Source organism: Athene cunicularia (assembly GCF_003259725.1).
Source record: "Athene cunicularia isolate RWA chromosome 2 unlocalized genomic scaffold, athCun1 chr2_part1, whole genome shotgun sequence".
NCBI lineage: Eukaryota > Metazoa > Chordata > Aves > Strigiformes > Strigidae > Athene > Athene cunicularia.
The window spans coordinates 114601632-114619835 of record NW_020799095.1 but is presented as its reverse complement, the minus strand read 5'-3'; the positions used below and the strand labels follow the sequence as shown (position 1 = coordinate 114619835).

At 38.3% G+C, this 18204-nt stretch overlaps 1 protein-coding gene across 1 annotated transcript in view; it reads right to left on the bottom strand.

Annotated features, from left to right (window-relative positions):
- CLVS1 (clavesin 1) overlaps window positions 1–17794 on the bottom strand; it is a 109526-nt gene extending 91732 nt beyond the window's left edge. The window contains exons 1-2 of the mRNA XM_026841994.1: window positions 17732–17794; window positions 9951–10567 (exon numbers count right to left, since the gene is read on the bottom strand). Of these exons, the coding sequence (XP_026697795.1) occupies window positions 9951–10339 (389 nt within the window). The 5' untranslated portion in view covers window positions 10340–10567; window positions 17732–17794. The remainder of the gene's footprint in view (window positions 1–9950; window positions 10568–17731) is intronic.
- Window positions 17795–18204: the final 410 nt, after the last annotated feature.

Here is an 18204-nt window from a genome sequence, read left to right as displayed (position 1 = left end):
AATGATGGCAAAATGTTTTCTAATTTTGGAAATCTAATTATTCTGAAGATTACTTATTTTGGTTTTATTCTGTATTCCCATCTCCAAGGAAATGGGGATCTTTTCATCAGCACCTTTTATCAAGGTAAACTTTTATCTATAGGAAAATTCATATCCCATCTCTTATTGTCCTCAACTTTTATTACATTGTCATATTTTCCAGACTTGTTGTTTTACTATTCTTTCCTTGACTTAGCTCAAATTTGTTTCTTGTGCTAGTACTTAGGTCAGGTCATTTGAGGTGAATGAAGGTGAATAACTGCCGGTGTCCTGCAGACAACACTCCCGTAATACAGCGCAGAGACATTGTTTCCTCAACGGTATCGCCTTACTGTATCATTCCATTAGTAGTTCATCTTTTACCCCCAAATCCTTTTGTACCTAATCAGTATTTTCTCCATTAATTAACCATGAATATCTTATTTAACAAACCAAGAGTTAAGAAAATCCCAGCAGAGACAAACGTGTCAGCCAGGTCTAAACCAGTAATGGCAGGTATGTCTCATGTCTCGCAAGGCTCCTTGGCTTTTAACATGGAGTCTGCATCTGATATGCCTCTTTTTGAAATAAACCCCCAAATGATCCTGGATTACTTTTAAATGAATCATATAAAATGTTCTCTGAAAGAAAGTGAATGTACATCTACCTGTGTATACATTTTAGCAGAGAATAATAATAAGATGCTGGAAAAAAGAAAAGCATTTGTTGGCAGCTACAGCATACAAAAACTGCCATTTTCCTCAGATTTGCAAAGTTCTTTTATTCAAACAGAATTGAAGGCTTTATTGGAGTGAAAGTGAATTTAAATTGCAGTAGCCAGCTAAAAATGACTTACATGTAAATGAGAACCTAAGAAATTGAGAGGTTTCCTACCATCTCTCCCTAGGTCAGAGTTTATTCCTCCTCCTTTTTTATCTCAATTTTCAAATGAATATTGCAGTGCATTGGGAAGCAGGAGTTTTCAGCAGTCTCTTTCTCTTTCAATATAAATCACATTTCTCCTTTTGTACTTACAGAACAGATGGGTAGGATTATCCCTGGGAAAACAAGGCAATGCATTCTCATTCAGAAACCTCGCGAAGTGAGAACAATTTAGAGGATCATAGGTCCAAGATAATAGGAGAGGATGAATATGCCTTAGATTGGGTTATCTCACTCTGGTGTGGATTTTCTTGGTCAGAAATACCTATACAAAAGAAATTCTGTGTGCTAACACATACCCTAGCACTCCGAAGTGGTATAGGTACCACATATACTCTGTAGATTTATCTGTGCATATTTAATATACATGACTGCTATCACTTAGATTCGCTGGGAAAGGAAGCCAGAAGGAAGGAAAGAATGAAAGGTTTAGCACTGGCAAGGGGAATGTATGTTCCTGATCACACTGTAGCTGTGGCCTTGTGCTTGTTACCACTTTTTTTCACCTTTATTACTTCATTCATATCTGAATGTATGGAATTCAGTTCCTTAGCTGACATGGTATAAAACCTGAGGAACTGAAATTATGGCTTTCTGGAAGGAAGCACAAGATTACCCATGGGAAAGAATAATGAAGGCGTGTAACTGGAACTCAATGAAGAAAACCATATTAGTCTAAAAACGTGGGGAAAAAAAAGTCTCGAGCTTCCTGCTTTGTTAATTCAGACCATCAGCTTCATGTCTTGAAAAGTATATGAGTACATGTCTTATAAAGTACATGAGAGTGGTTCTACTGGATCAAACCAAAACTTCCTCTGTCCCCAAATCCTCATGACAGTGGCCAGCAGCAGGTCCCTAACAAGGAGTTTGATACACAGCAGGTTGTCAAGGTTCAAATGAAAAACATACTAATTTTTCTCTGAAAAGCAAATATTTCCTCTTACGTATACTGATACATTAACTTCAAAAATATGGCAGTCAATAGCTTAGAACCTTACAGATTCAATAAAATTCTGAATTTTGGCCCTCTAAATATGTGCTATGGGATATTATATAAATAGATTATATAAATAGTCCATATGCATTTTTCAAATAGATTGTTATTGATCATATAGCATCATAACATTACTTGGTGCTGTGATTTATACTGTATATGTGAAAGATAGCTGGCACTGCATGTCTTGATGCATGCACAGACACATGCCATCCACCACTGCGTGTCTGCAATGGAAAAGTGGAAAAGGGGTAGCATATTTATAAAGAAAAAGAACCAATGAAGATATTTGCATATTACCTTTCCCTTAAAAATTAATCTTTAGTGATGCAAGTTTTCTCAGCACAGACAGAAAATAGGCAGCTGCATAGGAAATAGTTCCAGCAAGAGGCTAACTGGCTGGCTTTGCCAGTGATTCCCACTACCAATGGACCCTACAGGAAGTTTCCAGAGCTGAAATTATCATGGTCGGGGAGCAAGGGATAGCTGCGCTTTACTGCCCCTGTGGTTGCTGCACTTATTAAAAATAAAAACTGTGAGAGTGAAGACAGAATTTAAGACAAAACTTTCCTCTTCCTCAAGGGGTGATTCCATTTTCTTCTCATGGCATATTAATTATGATGCTCTACCTGTTTTATTGGTTTACCCATGTCAAAAGAGGCAAAATATCTTGTACAGAAGAGTTTTAACAACTCAATTTTCAGGCTAGTTTAATTGAAATGTCTTTACTCCTCCATCCTTTCCCTAGGCCTCCGCCTCTATCTGGTCTGTTAAATTTTTAGGTGCCAGTGGTAAATGGGTGCTTCTACCACTTCCTTCCTCATATTATCAAAACCATCTCAGAGATACATGGTTGGAGCACTCTCCTCAGTGTAACTACGAGAGCTGATGTCTCTCTTGTCCTCCAGCCTTTCCAAGGTAGATGAGCACCCTGAAGCAGGGTGACCATGGTAGCAGGGTAGAATTTACCCCAACATGTTATTCAGATGTTTCATGGAGCTCAGCACCCCTCCAACCATGCACATCTTGTCTGAACTCATGCTGTCCAGTGTAACTCCACTGGGATCATCCAGCTTGCTAATGGCAGCAGTTCACCAGCATCCCTTGAGCTGCTTTGAGTGTGCTGGAAGTGCAGGATGCTCAGTACCTACAAGGGTGTGGTGAAAAAAATGATTATTTTATGTAAAATCCAACTGATATAGAGGCTTGGAGTTCAGAGGAAAGAGTCTAAAATAACTTATGGCCTGGGGAAATAATATATCAAGAAATTAGAATTTTAAAATTTCTAATGTATTTAAGGATTCCAACTCAGTATCTCCACTCACTCTTTTTCTGACACTTCTACTGCATGTAGCCTATTGAATAGGTAGTCAGAGACTTATGGTTTCTTCCTCCCCTGACTTCTGTTCCTGCTGCAAAGCATGAATTTGTCTTAGCTCCTTTTAATTAGGTTGGCAAGTTAGAAACTGATCAGAATACCAGATATTTAGAAAACTTGATCTAGGAAAAGCTCCGACAAAAAATATTGTGTTCTCTTCCTATGAAGTCTCATCTCAAACCCCTCCTATTTATAAGAACATTCATTCATGATCACCAGCTGTTCCCAGGGGTCAGAGGGATGAAGAGCCAAGTGGGATGTCATGTTGTTTGACTTTGTGCTACTGTGTTGCTATAGCCCTGCTATAATGTTCTTTTGCAGAACCCAGCTCCGAGGATGACATAGGTGGCTCATGTAGGAGTATGGGTCATTTCCTAGAGACAAGGGATGAGTGCTATCACAACTGGATGCAGTTTCTCTTTTCTGCCACCCAGACATAAACCCTCACACAAAATCTGGGTCTTTTGACACCGTCTGGGAAGGAAGGGTGGGGTGTGTGCACATGTTTGTTGTGTATGTATGTTTGTGTGTGTGTATTTTTCTTAATCAGCGGTCCTCTCTGATTTATAAAGCTTGGGGATTGGATTTGGTTTCTTTTCTCCATGGCAGGCAGGTGGCACAGAGCCACTTTCCAGTCTGCCCTTCGTTTCCCTTTGTTATCCCTCAGGCCAGTTTCCGCAATTGTCTCACACACTAGCACTGTCCTTCACAGCTCTTCAGTCAGCCCTCAGCCCAATGCAATCCAGTCACCTTCTCTTCCCTCTCAATATGTGTTCGATTCCCTCAACCCCCACCATTGATTTTTTTTCTTTCCTTTCAGTCAGGCTTCTCTCGTTCTTCAACATATGCTTCATAACTTTCCCAGCTGTTGTTTTTTAGACATTTTCTCTCTCTTCCTTGATTCCTTTCTCAGCCCTACCCAGGACTGCCATTTGTGTATGTCATCCTTCTGTCATTCATATGGACTACAATTGCCTTCCTGTACATGGCTTCCATAACAAATGGAACTAACTGAATTAAGTTGCCACCTCCAAACAAATTAAAACATTACAAGACAGAACTCCTTTTAATTTTCTTTGTCTAATATTTAATTTGCACATCTGTTACTCCTTGAAATGAATATTCTGCTTATGCTACACTTCCTTCCTCTACTACCCTGAATTTTGCTGCCATTTCAGACTAGGTCAGTAATGCAATATTGTAATATTATTTTTTTTATTTTTATTTTTTAATACAGTGTGATTCTAGGCTGTTTATTGGTTAATGCAACGCTTGAACCACAGTCTCAATCTGTATTACTGTAAGCATGTCCCAACACAGAAGCACTACCTCCTAGCCAAACACAGACTTGCTATGTAAAAATCATTCTGGTGTTAGGGTTGGGCATATTTCAGCTTCAGTCTCTCATAATAAACAGCTATGAGGCTAAGTTATTGCCACAGTTTGCCTGTGACTATAAATCAGTCTCAGCAGATGTTTATTCCTTCATATTCTATTAAGCATCTGAGATTATACTTGAAATATATTGAAATAATCAGCATTTCAGACATATTCATTTATACTGACAGCATATGCTGATGATAATATCTTTGTAATTACACCACTATGAGCATTCTCAGCAAGGACATCATTTTTTTCTATTGTGATCCTTTAAAATATTTATAGCTGTTGGTTTACCATTATGTCAGAGTATTTCCTTGCCCTTTAGTCTAACTCAATACACTTTTCTACAGAATGGTAAGTACCAGGCATTTGAGGTTCCTTGGTTAATAAAAGAGAATTTATAGCTAGCAGCTGACTTGGGAATATATGTTGTAAATAAAGCAGCAGTTTTTTCCATCTGACTTACAGAACTTTTGGAGCTATGTGACAGCTTCTAAGACACAAAAGTCCAGAGATGAAGACAGAAATTAATTACCATTTTACTGCAAAAGACAATGGGCAACCTTCTGCCCCCTTACCCCAAGACCCTATTCTCAGAGGAACATGACTGGAGATAGCCCTTCTGCTAGCTCTCTACACAGAAATAAATTTTACTCTGGCTGAATGATCTTGAAGGAAATATCTTTACTTGGAAGATTAATGAACACCTTCTGCTGAATTACTTGTTCGCCCAAACCCCCATCTCCCCAGTGTACAAGCAGGATATATTAGAAAGCAGTAGCAGACCTAGGAAGAGCTGCAGTAGTTAGTGAAGGCTTTCCTTCAATCCAACAGCCGAAAAAGAACTCTTATCTGACTTATTTTAAAGCTTCAATTTCACTAGAGGTGCATCAGAGGAATGGGGGCTTAGATTTGGTGAGACTGCTGAAATGGAAAAGTGTGAGAAATAGTATTCGTAGTCCAGCACATGGCACATTTGTTTTTATGTGAAATCCTGGTTCGGGTCTCATCAAAACTCTATGTTTGTATGTACACATGTACTTGTTTTATCAACTGGGATATTTTATGATGCAAATTATTTAACAGAAAAAGTTCCTGCCAAGATCAGTTTGTCATCCTTATCTGTCTTTATCGCTCTACGATTTCCATTTAAAAAATAGGTACTCTGTAAACAGTGGCATATGTGAAGCCTTTGAGGGTTTGGGGTGAGTTCACACCTTGTAATTGGATTATTCTGTACCTCTGAGGACTGAGCTCTGATCAAAGTGAACAGTGGCTCTTCCCTGCATGGATTCTCTAGTGTACAGTAATATAACAACATTTTTCCTCTCCTTCAGTTTGGAACTGATATGATCTTTTTTCTTTTCTATACATCCTCTCATTTTCACTTATTCAATACCTCAGAAGCTTTCTGTTCTGTATCATATGTGATTAACATTAACTAAATATGTGATTAACATTAACTAACACATCCATAATATACTATGCAGGACCAAGAGAGAAAGCAATAGCATCATCTCAAAGAAACCTGTCTAAAAAACAGAGCAAAACCAAACCAATGCAGTACATGTTAAATGAATGAAACCCTAGCACCATGATAGACCTCAGATAGTTCTTTGGCAGTAAGAATAATTCCTTGTGGCTTTTTTCCTGGTCATTAAGGAGGTTTTGGTCAAAACAATAATCATATTTTTCAGCAACGTGGAAGCAAAAATAAAATCCTTGACAGTGAACTCTGCAGATGTCACAAAACCTATGCAATGTTAACTGATGAGGAGGACAGGTTTAGCTCTGCAGAAGAGTGTGAATCACATGCTAGACTGTGCCCACATTATGGATGAGAATGTATGACACATTTACCAGTGGTGTTTGTATTTTAGGAAACAGTGACTTGGAAGCAGAATTGATCTGAACATGAGCTCAAAATGTGATAGAGTAGCTAAGAAAACAGCAACAATCTTATATCTGAAAAGAAGGAACTACTGAACAGAAGAGATGGTGTTACCACATGATGGTTTATTAGTGAAAGTTTGTATTCAGTTCACCCACCTGCACATTAGCAACAATGCTAGAATGATAGGAAAGGTCCAGAAAAGAATGATGAAATGTTAGCAACCTGGAAAATCTTCCTAATTCTGAGAGTAAAGAAGTTCAATATATTTAAGCTTTGGCAGTGTAAATATATTGCAAGACATTAAGCTAGCGCAATACTTTGCAGAACATCATCTTTGTTGTGCTGGCTGCCCACAGGTATGTTCTTTACCCTGTAGACAGCACAAGGTTGTTTTTTCCTTAAGAAAAAGGGGGTTAGCTGTTTTACATTCACCATGCTTAAAAGCGAACACAAGAACCACTGCTGTAGAGTAGCTGATGTATTATGTCCTTGTTGCCTGACAGTAACTTACCCTAACAGTGCTGCATCCTCAGTGAATTCAAAAGTAGGTCAAAAGATGACACGGCCACAACACAAAGGTACAAACATGGGAAGCTGTCATATTTTTGTATTCCCTTTAAACTAATGCAATCCAGCAACTGGAATTTGAAGCTGGAAACATTGATAATGGAAATTGAAACCTAGTTTTCTAGAGATGTTAGATCTATCAGTTACATTCTTGAAGATGAAATAACAAGAGTTTCTAAAATCTCACACAGAAGTTTTATCTTTGATAAGAGAAGCCATTAAAAACATCTTGGACCTGATTTGTCCAAGCAGTCACATTACACGAATAATGACATTTCCTTTTAAAAAACAATATATTTTAAAGACCAAAAAGTTTTGAGGCTCCTTCTTTCTCCTTGACATGTGATCCTTAAATCCATAATACTCCCAGAAGTATAAATGGCAAGAATGTCTGGAATGAAAATAAAATTTATGGATTATAGCTATGCTGATTTTAAATGATTCTTTATAAATCATCCCTTATAAATTATGATTTAATCATAAAGAAAGAGAAGACACAACCAACTGCAAATGAGATTAAAGTTAGGAAAGGCATGCTGAAGGCTGAGCTCTTCATGTCAACATCACAGTATCATATGAATTGGTTGCATTAGCATTCAGCTGAATTGTAAGCTTGTAAACATCTTGCTATCACTGAAGACACATCTATAGAAAGGTTGCCAAGATACATGTGTGTAAGATATACACAATGCCTGTTTGCTTGAGGGTTGAGGGTTGAGGATAGGAATATCTATTTCTTCTGGTCAATAACCTGCTTCCCTGCTGCTTAATAGGACATTGCATTCATAATTTCCCGTTCCTTAACAGCTTTTGCTCTTATTGATGCCTTTAGACAGTAAAAAAGGAAAAGGTCATCCCTCTATTTACTTACAGCCCAATTCCTGTCCCAAATCCTTGTTGTACTTGGAGCACTACAAAAGCCCACAGAAATGATACTTCCTGTCATTTAAAACCATAGAGGAGTTGAGCCTCAGTGACTGAACAGAGGTAAAATTTGCGAGTGATTTTTAATTTCACGGAGGAGACTTAGGAAAGTATATCTTATCCTATTTGCCTCAGGTTTTCTTCTTTGAAGGTTAAAATTACATTTTCAGAAACAAGGTATCTTGAATGCAGAATCACTTTGGGTTTTGCACACACACACACACACTTATTCATGGATGCATATTAAAGGACTTGCTAAAAATCTGAGCCAAAATCTGACAGGAATCAATGTTCTGTCAAAATCTCACTGCAGGAGCCTTAGACAGCAGCACTCAGCTTTCCAGGAGCAGGATGTGATGTATGAGGTTAATCGCAAAGGTTCATTTTGTTGAGGAATCAGAAACCTAAAGCTGGGTCTATATAATACCTAAATCCCTTAATGCAACCAGCAGAGCCACGTCCTCTAAAGATGATACTTTCTATTAATTCAAGATACCTTTTCATTCATCTTTCTTTACAGGCCAAAAGCTAAAGGAACGGCTTTTGTGATTGGAAGAAAGACAAGCTCACATTTCAAAAAGAGAGGAGATAGATAAACTGCTGACCCCTTTGTAATCAATAGGACTTTTATCACTGGCTTCACTTCAGGATTCGACCAAATAATTTTGTATATGTAAAGTTACACTTCTGTAACTTTTTCTGTACAATTATTTACCAGATCTGTACACACAAAGGAAATTAGAAACACTTCTGAACTCTGTGTTCCCATGGAGATGAAAGGTTTTCCCAGAAAACAATTAACATGAAAAATTGCAGGCATATGTATATAGTTCTCTAATAATTTCTATAACATAAATTCAAAGCTCCAGTCTATTGACTCCTAAGGATGAGACACTTTCATGGACAACTTTAGACCATGCTAAGAGCAAATCATACCTGGAACTCATCAGAATTTATGACACTCAAAATCTGAATCTGAATGTTGTTCTTCCTTCTAATTTTTATCAAAAATCAGCAGAATACATGGCAATCCTACAACTTTTCTCCACATTTCTCCATCTCATCGTGAAGACAAGGAAAATGGAATGGAATGACTTCTGACAAAGAGGGCAATCTCAACACGATATTCCTGGACTAGTCCCTCTTCTCTGTATCACTTCAAATAGGTAGTGAAAGCTGACTGATCACATTAACACTTAAGAACATAATTTTATAATAATGGTTGGGAGATATCTTTGTTCTTATGATTCTATAGAGAAATGACCTGACCAGAAAATACACTTTGCATGAATCTCCCACTTATCAAACAAGCGTACTTTAATCAGAATGTGTAGAAATTACAATGCAGATTGTGGAAATCTTATACCATGGGCTGTAATTCCTGAAATGGTTAAAACAACAACAACAAAAAAAACCAACCTATCTCTTAGGAAGTCTGGAGACAGAATAAATATGGTCAGTTCCTTCTACTCCAGAAGAGCTACGAGAACCCCCATATGTTTTGAGACATTTGGTGTCAACCTGTTTGGCTAGTCTATGATATTACTGAAGCAATTATATAATAGGCATCAAAGTATTTACAGCAAACAGACACTATCTGGTGGAAACCTGAAAATATTTATGGAAAAAAGCACGAACTACTTATCTGACATACTGATATACACTTATCTCTCAATGGTGATATGACTGAAGAATGAGAGGTGATCAGATCAGATGAAAGTTTTAGTGAAATGAAATCATGGGTACAAAATACTGAAAATGGCCTTGCTGCTTCAAGTATGATCACAAATATTCCATTACAAGTTGAGTGTGAGTGTATGTAAAAAGATAAGGACACTATCTACATTTACCTACTCTGATCCCAGTTGGCTGCAAAAAGTAGAAGAATCTTCCTGCCACAGTGGTCGCGATTTTCCAGTACTCCTGGAAACCCATCTGTCAGAGCCCGTTTGATTCCTGGATCATCAGCCTTGAAGTTTTTGAACATATCCAGATTTAATTGGCGGTACTGGAAGTACTGAGCCAGCAGTCTGAAGGCCTCAGTTTGGTGAAACTTTCTGGCTCGAAGAAATCTCAAGATGAAGGCATCATCTGTACGTAAAAATCCAATGTCAGGCCTTGTGATGATCATGTCCCTGACTTGTTGGATATCCTGATGCAAAATGTCTGGATTTTCATTCAGTTCCAGGCGGGCTTTCTCTATAGTCTCTGGACTAAGTCCAGCTTGTAAATGGGTCATCTCTGCAAAAACCTCTTTTCCAAGTACTTAACTTCAGATATTTTAGTAGTAGAAGTGCTGATCCCATTCAATGAATGGTCTGTTGTGAGCGTGAGCCATTAAGAAGCTTTTTGCTATCAAGTTGATATTTATCAAATGAAAGGGAAAGGCTTTTCTTGCAGAAAGTAACAGACAGTTCACATGTAGTACGATCCATTCAAAGGAAAGTGTTGTTTATTCCATCACTTACTAAAAGAAAAAACAGATATATTAAAAAAACATTAAATACATATATAAAGCTTACAGGAAAGCATTTCTGAACTTTATATAGCAATAAAATTGCTTTGGGTGCTTCATATGTAAGAGGATACTGGTGAAATAATTTCAGAATGGATGCATTTAAAATAAGTCAGTCACTGGCATCTTGAACACATATATTCAAGTTTTCAGAAAGGCAATCTGATTGACTATTGATATTAAGCTGTACCATTTTGCTATTAAAATACACTTTGCAAAGTTGTCTTACATAAGTGTAGGAGTTCCAGCATCCCATAACTTCAAGTCCAGTATGGCAAAAGCAAACATAATAGTAATTTTTTTCCACCCCTATAAGGAGCTACATTTCAGCTTTCTAAGTATGCAGATTTTCAGTTATCATATTAAGTATGACAACTGTTCGATTTGGTTTTATCACCATACTGGCAGCTTGTAGCTTTCTTTGAATTAGGCCCTGAGCTGATTGTAAAACTGATTTTAAAAACCCCAGAACTCAAACAACATCAGGGGTATTTTCTACTTGGCAAAACCTCACTCAAAATATTTCCCACTGAGACTTAATACATCTTTATGGGAAACTTCCCATGAATAAAGTGTTTGATAAATCTAATCTGTCAGGGTTGGTGTTTTAGTTGAAAAGACATATATTTTATTTCAAATTCTTTTTTTCTGTACCTTGTAACTTTCCTGACTACCTAGTTCTGAGTTTCATTTTCATTTCTGTACTTTACCTAGAATTTGTTTTTACAAGTTTTAGAAGAAAAGCTGCTTAAGCTGTTATGTATGAGCAAAATGGTACAGTGAATCTCTTACATTTCAGTGACATAATTAGCAAGAGGCTGTCATCGAAGTCTGTGTAGTTACACTTGTGTGAAATAAGATCAAGGTCTGTTCCAATATGAAATGTGTGTGAAGAAAGATCAAGATCCATCCAATTTTGCAGCCATCACAGAAACAGACAAGCAAACAAAAAGCCCCACTGCTTAACTGATGTTTTTCTTTTTCTAATTTCTGAAAAAGAAAAGTAGGTTTTAAAAATTAAAAGGGAATCCCTCAGTGAAAGACATACTTTACCGTATTTGAAGAAAGCTGTTTGGAAAGTTATGAATTATTTATAGCAAATCAACCATTTCACTCAGCTACTCCCCTGGGTTCAGCATTCTCATATCAAACAAAGGGGAGAGCAGCACCCAGAGCATTTCTACATCCAGGGGCTGCTCAAAGTTACATTGCAGACCTGAAAGTCAATCAGCACAAGGGATGCCCGAGTTCCATGTTTTGTGAGTTTGCATGTCATTGATAAAACCTGCAATTTAGATGCCACAGCTGCAATCCCATGATGAGATCCTGAAATCTGAATACAGAGAGTTTCTGAATATTTGCTTAAAGGACATTTGTGGTGGGAGATAAGCTTTTCATTTAACAGCAATGTGCATTAGACTTGTCTGTGGGTGATACAAAGGAGAGTTTGTTAAGCAGCCTCCTCCTGTATTCACTGTGGAGCTGGAATGGAGAAGAGCTACCTGCAGGGCAGAGTATCCGGTGATTGATCAGCCTGGGAAAACTTGGGAAGGCAGAGCTGGGAGGAAAGAAGGCTGACTGCCTTTACAAGGCACTACAGAGTGCAAATGACTTCAGAAAAAAAAAAAAAAAAAAAAAAAAAAAAAAGCCCTGAAGTTTTCAGGGATAATCTATCGGTGTAGGTTATTCGATTCAAATCAAGAAATGAGAGTCATATTAAAGATGGACTGCACATATAACAATAAAGTAACTTATTTGCTTTGCTCTTGCTTTTAATAGACCAAATTAGGATAACTCCAGTGGTATCAATTGAATTCCACTGATGTAAAATTGACGTATACCATGGGAAAACAGGTGAATATTTTGTGCTTGATATCTCAAATTAATGGTGGCATTAGCATATTTTTGCTCTGACACTGTCACTGGGGGAGTTGCTTCCCTCTCTAGTTATAACTATGGAATCACAGGACAGTTTGGGTTGGAAGGGACCTTTGAAGGTATCTGTTCCAACCCCCTGTCATGGGCAGGGACATCCTTCACTGTATCACATTGCTCAAAGTCCCATCCAGCCTGACTTCCACTGATGGAGCATCCACAAATTCTCTGGGCAACCTGCTGTAGTTGTCTCACTGCTCCCATCATATATATCCAATCTAAGCCCATCCTTTTTCAGTTTTAAACTGTTAGTCCTTGTCCTATTACTACAGGCTCTAGAAAAAAAAGTCTCTTTCCACCTTTCTCGTAAGCCCCCTTTAAGTACTGAAAGGTTGCAATAACGTCTCTCCAGAACCTTCTCGTCTCCAGGCTGAACAACCCCAATTCTTTCAGCCTTTCTTCATAGGAGAGGTGTTGCACCCCTCCGACCATTTTTGTGGCCCTTCTCTGAACCTGTTCTAACAGGCCCAAGGACTTGTGGCATGTTAACTGTGGCACCCTAATGGGTTCGTTGATTTTCTGTGAGTTTATGGGAGTAAAACTGCCCCTTCCTCCTCTCCTTTTCTGACTCCCACCTCCACCAAGGTGCTTCTTTGGAAATAAGGCAAATTCTTGAATGGTCAACTGCAGTCTGCTTCAAAAGAAAATGGGATTAGACCAAGGAGATAGTCAGGCCCTTCAGATTCTCTTGTAGGATCCCCAAGCCTTTAATGTCAAAAATTATGCTACCTACTTTCATTAAACTTTCTTACTGTTTTTACCTCATTTAAATGGATTAGCACACTTCATGCCCAAGATGATCCCAAGGTAAGGGAGATAAGATTCTCTCCTGTCAGATGTTGTTGCCAAAAAGCAATTTACAAATACTGATTCTAACAAAAGATACATTTTTTTAATGCATTTTAGAGTTTTCTGATAGTGAGCTGAGCTATAGCCATAGGTTACAGTTTAGGTTACAGACAGTCTGCATAGAGTATCCTGTTTATCAGCTGGAACAGGCTGCACTAAAATATTGGCATAATGTTATATATTGCAAAATAATCCAAAATATGTATGAACAATGTTGTCACTATCTGAATCATAACACAAATCATGAGGTTAGTAATCCACTCTAGCACCATTGACTTTACATCAGTGAATGATTTGGTTCTCCCACTGTTTACCTTGACAATAAATTTAATGCTCCATAGCTACCCAGTTTAATTGTCATTGTGCTTTCTCAAATGGTACTGATTTATTCTCATTCCCAAAGGTATAACAGAAGTACCTTCTCCATTTTCACCCCCTCCCACACATGGCAATTTCTCCTTCTCTTCTGGCATTGTGTACAGCTCTGATCCATCTGCCAATTTTTCAGATGTTTACATCTTTGTTCTGGTTTGTTGTTTTTGGGTTTTGGTGGGTTTTTTTTTTTTTTCAAATGAAGACGCTGGCCTTTTTTTCACTATCTTGAATATTGTTGCTGCTTGTTGGCACACTAGACTCTTTGTCTCAACTAGTCTCAACAGCTGTTTTTCTGTGTTGTGACTCTTTGTTCCCAAAGGACTATTTGCTCTCTTAATGTCTTTTCACAGACACTTACAATAAATCATCCCTCCAAAGGAACAAAACCCTGCTTTAAGTGATGAAAAATAATTAACCGAGGTTTGAAACACAACATATTAATACAGGGGGAAAAAAGGGAAATTTCCACCAAACTTTTGGTGTCACATGTCATTTTTGTTTACTCCTTTTTCACTCCCAATAAGAGAATGACAAGGGACAGAAAGTAGCTTTGGGATGGGTAAAATACTGAAAATGGGATACAGTCTTCAGACAAAGAGCTTATATTTTTGCCATTCAAAAATAAAAATTAGTTGATAAATAAAATGTATAACAATACTTACTAACAAAAATGAAATTAAAATAATAGCTTAAGGAAGTATATATAGCACTTTCCATCCAAAGATCTTAATGTGTTTTTCTGTTCTCTCTTCAATGACAACTTCTGGATCAGCATTCAACCCCTATTTGCTCTACAGTCACTGGAAAATTGGCCAAAACCTTCTCTCAGTGATGATGACACTTGTCTGGATCATTTTGTTCCTGCCTGCTTAGCTGTCTCTGCCACGCCATTTGCCTCTTGAAGCACTGTCCTCATGCTCATTTGGCCCTTCCCCATCCACTTCAGTTCCAGAAAGATTTTGGTGGCCTCTGTCTACTGTGTGTTTTCCATTCAGTCCAAAGCTGTATGTCATGTGAAGTTTCATTGCCACAGCTTTCAAATGGGGAAGGCACTAGGGTTTGATCCTCAGTTAGTATTAATAGTCATCACTGTTATGATTTGTCTCATTATATAATTCCTAACGCCTAGCATTCATACAGATATTAGCTTCTAAAATTATGCCAGAAAAGAAGGGAGTGGGCAGGGAGGGAGGGAAAATGGTAATCTAGAATGATTTCATCTCAGAGTGTGGGTGTCATCTCATTAAATTGCATTTTAAAAAATATTTTGATGTTAACTGTGGAAAACATCTTGGAGCTCTGTTCTGCTTAGCAGGAATTGCTCCATAAGGGCAGGGGAGGATGAATCCATAGCTGCTATGGCACTTTGTGGCCTTGTGCTACCTTCGTAGGAACCTGCACAGGAAACAGAGCGCTCAGATATAGAAAGGGACATATACTAGTTCAATCAACTAATTTCAAGAGAGTAGTGAGAAAAACTGACTCTCTCTTGTCCTTGGCTGAGACATTCTGGCATCCTCCACAGACAGTGGGGGGAAGTACAGCCCTGAGTGATTTGCCTGAGATCATGGAGGACACATTTTACAGAGCTGGGAACAGACCATATGTCTCCTGAGTTGCAAGCTTACACATTAACATCTGGGCAATCTTCCTCCCCTATGCATAATGCTCTGCATCACAGGAAAAATGTGAAGCCATGCTGCTCACTAGGAAATGGAAAGGTAGATTGCAATGTTTCCAGTGTAATCCCCTTAGGCTTCAATGGCACAATCAGGGTCCCAAAAGTGTACAATTTCTTTGTATTTTTACAAAGTGTAACCCCCCTGTGGGGGTTCCCAGTAGGTCTATCTCATATACCAAGTCCAATAGCCTCACTGCTGCTCAGATTATTATAGAATCACAGAATGGCTGAGATTGCTAAGGGCTTCTAAAGAGCATCTGGTCCAACCTCATACTGGTTTCCCAGGACTGTGTCCAGACAGCTTTTTAATATCTCCAAGGAGGGACACTCTACAGCTTCTCCAGTAAACCTGTGCCAGTGCTCGGTCACTCTCACAGTGAAAAGTCTTTCCCAGTGTTCACGGGGAACCTCCCATGTTTCAGCCTGTGCCCATTGCCTCTGAGCACCACAGAAAAGAGACTGTCTCTGTCCTCTGCATCCTCCCTTCAGTTATTTGTACACACTGATGAGATCCCCCTGAGCCTGCTCTTCTCCAGGCTGCACAGTCCCACCTCCTTCAGTCTTTCCTCATGTGAGAGATGCTCCAGTCCTTCAATCATCCTTGTGATCCTTCATTGGACTTTCTCCCATATGTCAATGTCTCTCTTGTACTGCGGAGCCCAGAAATGGGTACAGTACTCCAGCTGTGACCTCACCAGTCTTGATTATTATGAACAACTCCTGCTTCCCTGCAGCCCTTCCCTAAGGGACGGGGTTCTCCCAGTGAACCTAAACAACTTAAACATCACAAGCCTTTCTCCTTCAAGTCCTCGTTATCCTGCAAATTTTCACTAGGGAATTGTTCCTTCTCTTCAGTAGGAAAACAGTGAATGTTGGTGACTATAACAGCCATGTGGGGAATTTGATGGTTTCTCACAGTTTCCCAGGATGTGATCTCCTTGCTCATGTACAAAACCTAACATTTGTTTCAGTTCAGTAAAAACAATACATCACACATTCCTACTCCTCTCCTATTACAATCTTCTTATTAGCTTGAGTCAGTTACAGGTTGCCCTCTGGCCACATCTAGCTGTCCAGCAGTGTCAATTTAGCCATGGCACAGCACAAAACACGGCAGCAACTCAACTGATCTTTGCAGCTCTCAGCACAGTACATAGGGCAGGCACGTCTGCAACACTGACCTGCAGTTGTCCTGCTGTTGCTACAAGTTGACAGGTATAAGGAGAGTCTGACTAGATTGTCCAATAGACATAAAATTTTAAAATTGACTCATTATCTTTTGACCTGAAATGTACAAAACTTATTGCCTACTTGAATATTAAGGAATGGGACCACATGTCAAGGAGGATAACTTAAACAACTTGCAAATGAAAAAGTTAAACAAAACACCTGTGATAATGAGATTTCTTCAATCTTTCTTCAAATCATAGTTGTAAAGTTTTAAGTATTCACCAACCACAGATGAACTGCAAATCCCTATGGGAATGTGAGGCGTGTCCTGTGGCATGTCAAAGAAGCAGCAAGCTCCGAGAGACTTCCATGTCAGTCATGAACTACACCAACTGTCAACATGCAAAAAGCATCCTGTGTGCTACTAGACAAAGAGAACACTTTTCCAATATTATAGAAACTTCTTGCAGATAAAATTATCAGCAGTATGTAAAACATGAATTCTGACCCCCAAGTTTGATAATTAATCTATGTGCAGAAATCTGATAGCATGGGAACATAATATTTGTGCCTGAAAGTCCCTAAATGCACTGTGGAAGTTGTGTTAAAACATCTGCACAAAGATATACAAAAGAAGGAACAGAATATCAAGATATTTAGTCCTACATCTTTAGTAACATTAAATGTATCTAATTTTACAGTTCTTTTGCTCCACATTTAAAAAATTTTCTTTTTAAAAAAATATGAAATGCAGTGGTGATGTCTTATTGCCCTATTAGTGGCTTACTTATTTCTGCTTTATACATGATGCCAGAGAAAGGCATCTATAAACCTGTGGGGGAAGAAGGGAAGGGTAAGGGCTGGAAGGAAGGCAGAAAGTCAGGAGGGAGAAGGAAGGAAGGAAGGAAGGAAGGAAGGAAGGAAGGAAGGAAGGAAGGAAGGAAGGAAGGAAGGAAGGAAGGAAGGAAAGGATTTCTGCATTCAGAAATTCATTAAATTCTCCTGTTTTTTTCTCCTTATTGAAGTCTGAGCACAAACACAAAGATCTGCACACAGACACTTCTCCCAAAACTGTAGAAATGAAGTTTATTATAATTTGATATTACCTTGTGGGTTTGTTTTCTCAGTGAAGGAACTTATCAGACTTAAGGACTTTATTTCTATAAATCCTATTGAAGAAAAAACAAAAAAAAAAAAAAAGAAGAAGCACAAACCCCCCAAACTGTTTGCAAATTCTCAAATTAAATCCTCAGAGCAAGTCTAGTATCAAGAGGGAAAGGACTTACAACTCATCTGCAAAAAACTAGGTGAACTTCTGTTCAAAGACTGATATTGCTTCCTTCTTTTTTTTTTTTTTTTTTCACGAGTAGGACCCAATTGTCATATGTCGTTTGTATATGTGCCAGACATCACAGCAACGGTCTGTGAGAGAAAATAATACTTGTTTGCTAAACAATAGCACAATTGCTTCAGTAACTGTACACAAATTAACAATTATATTAGTTTACAGTCTTAGATTGAAGGAAATATACTCTATCATTTTATGAGGCTGATCATTTGTATTTTAACTGACATGGTC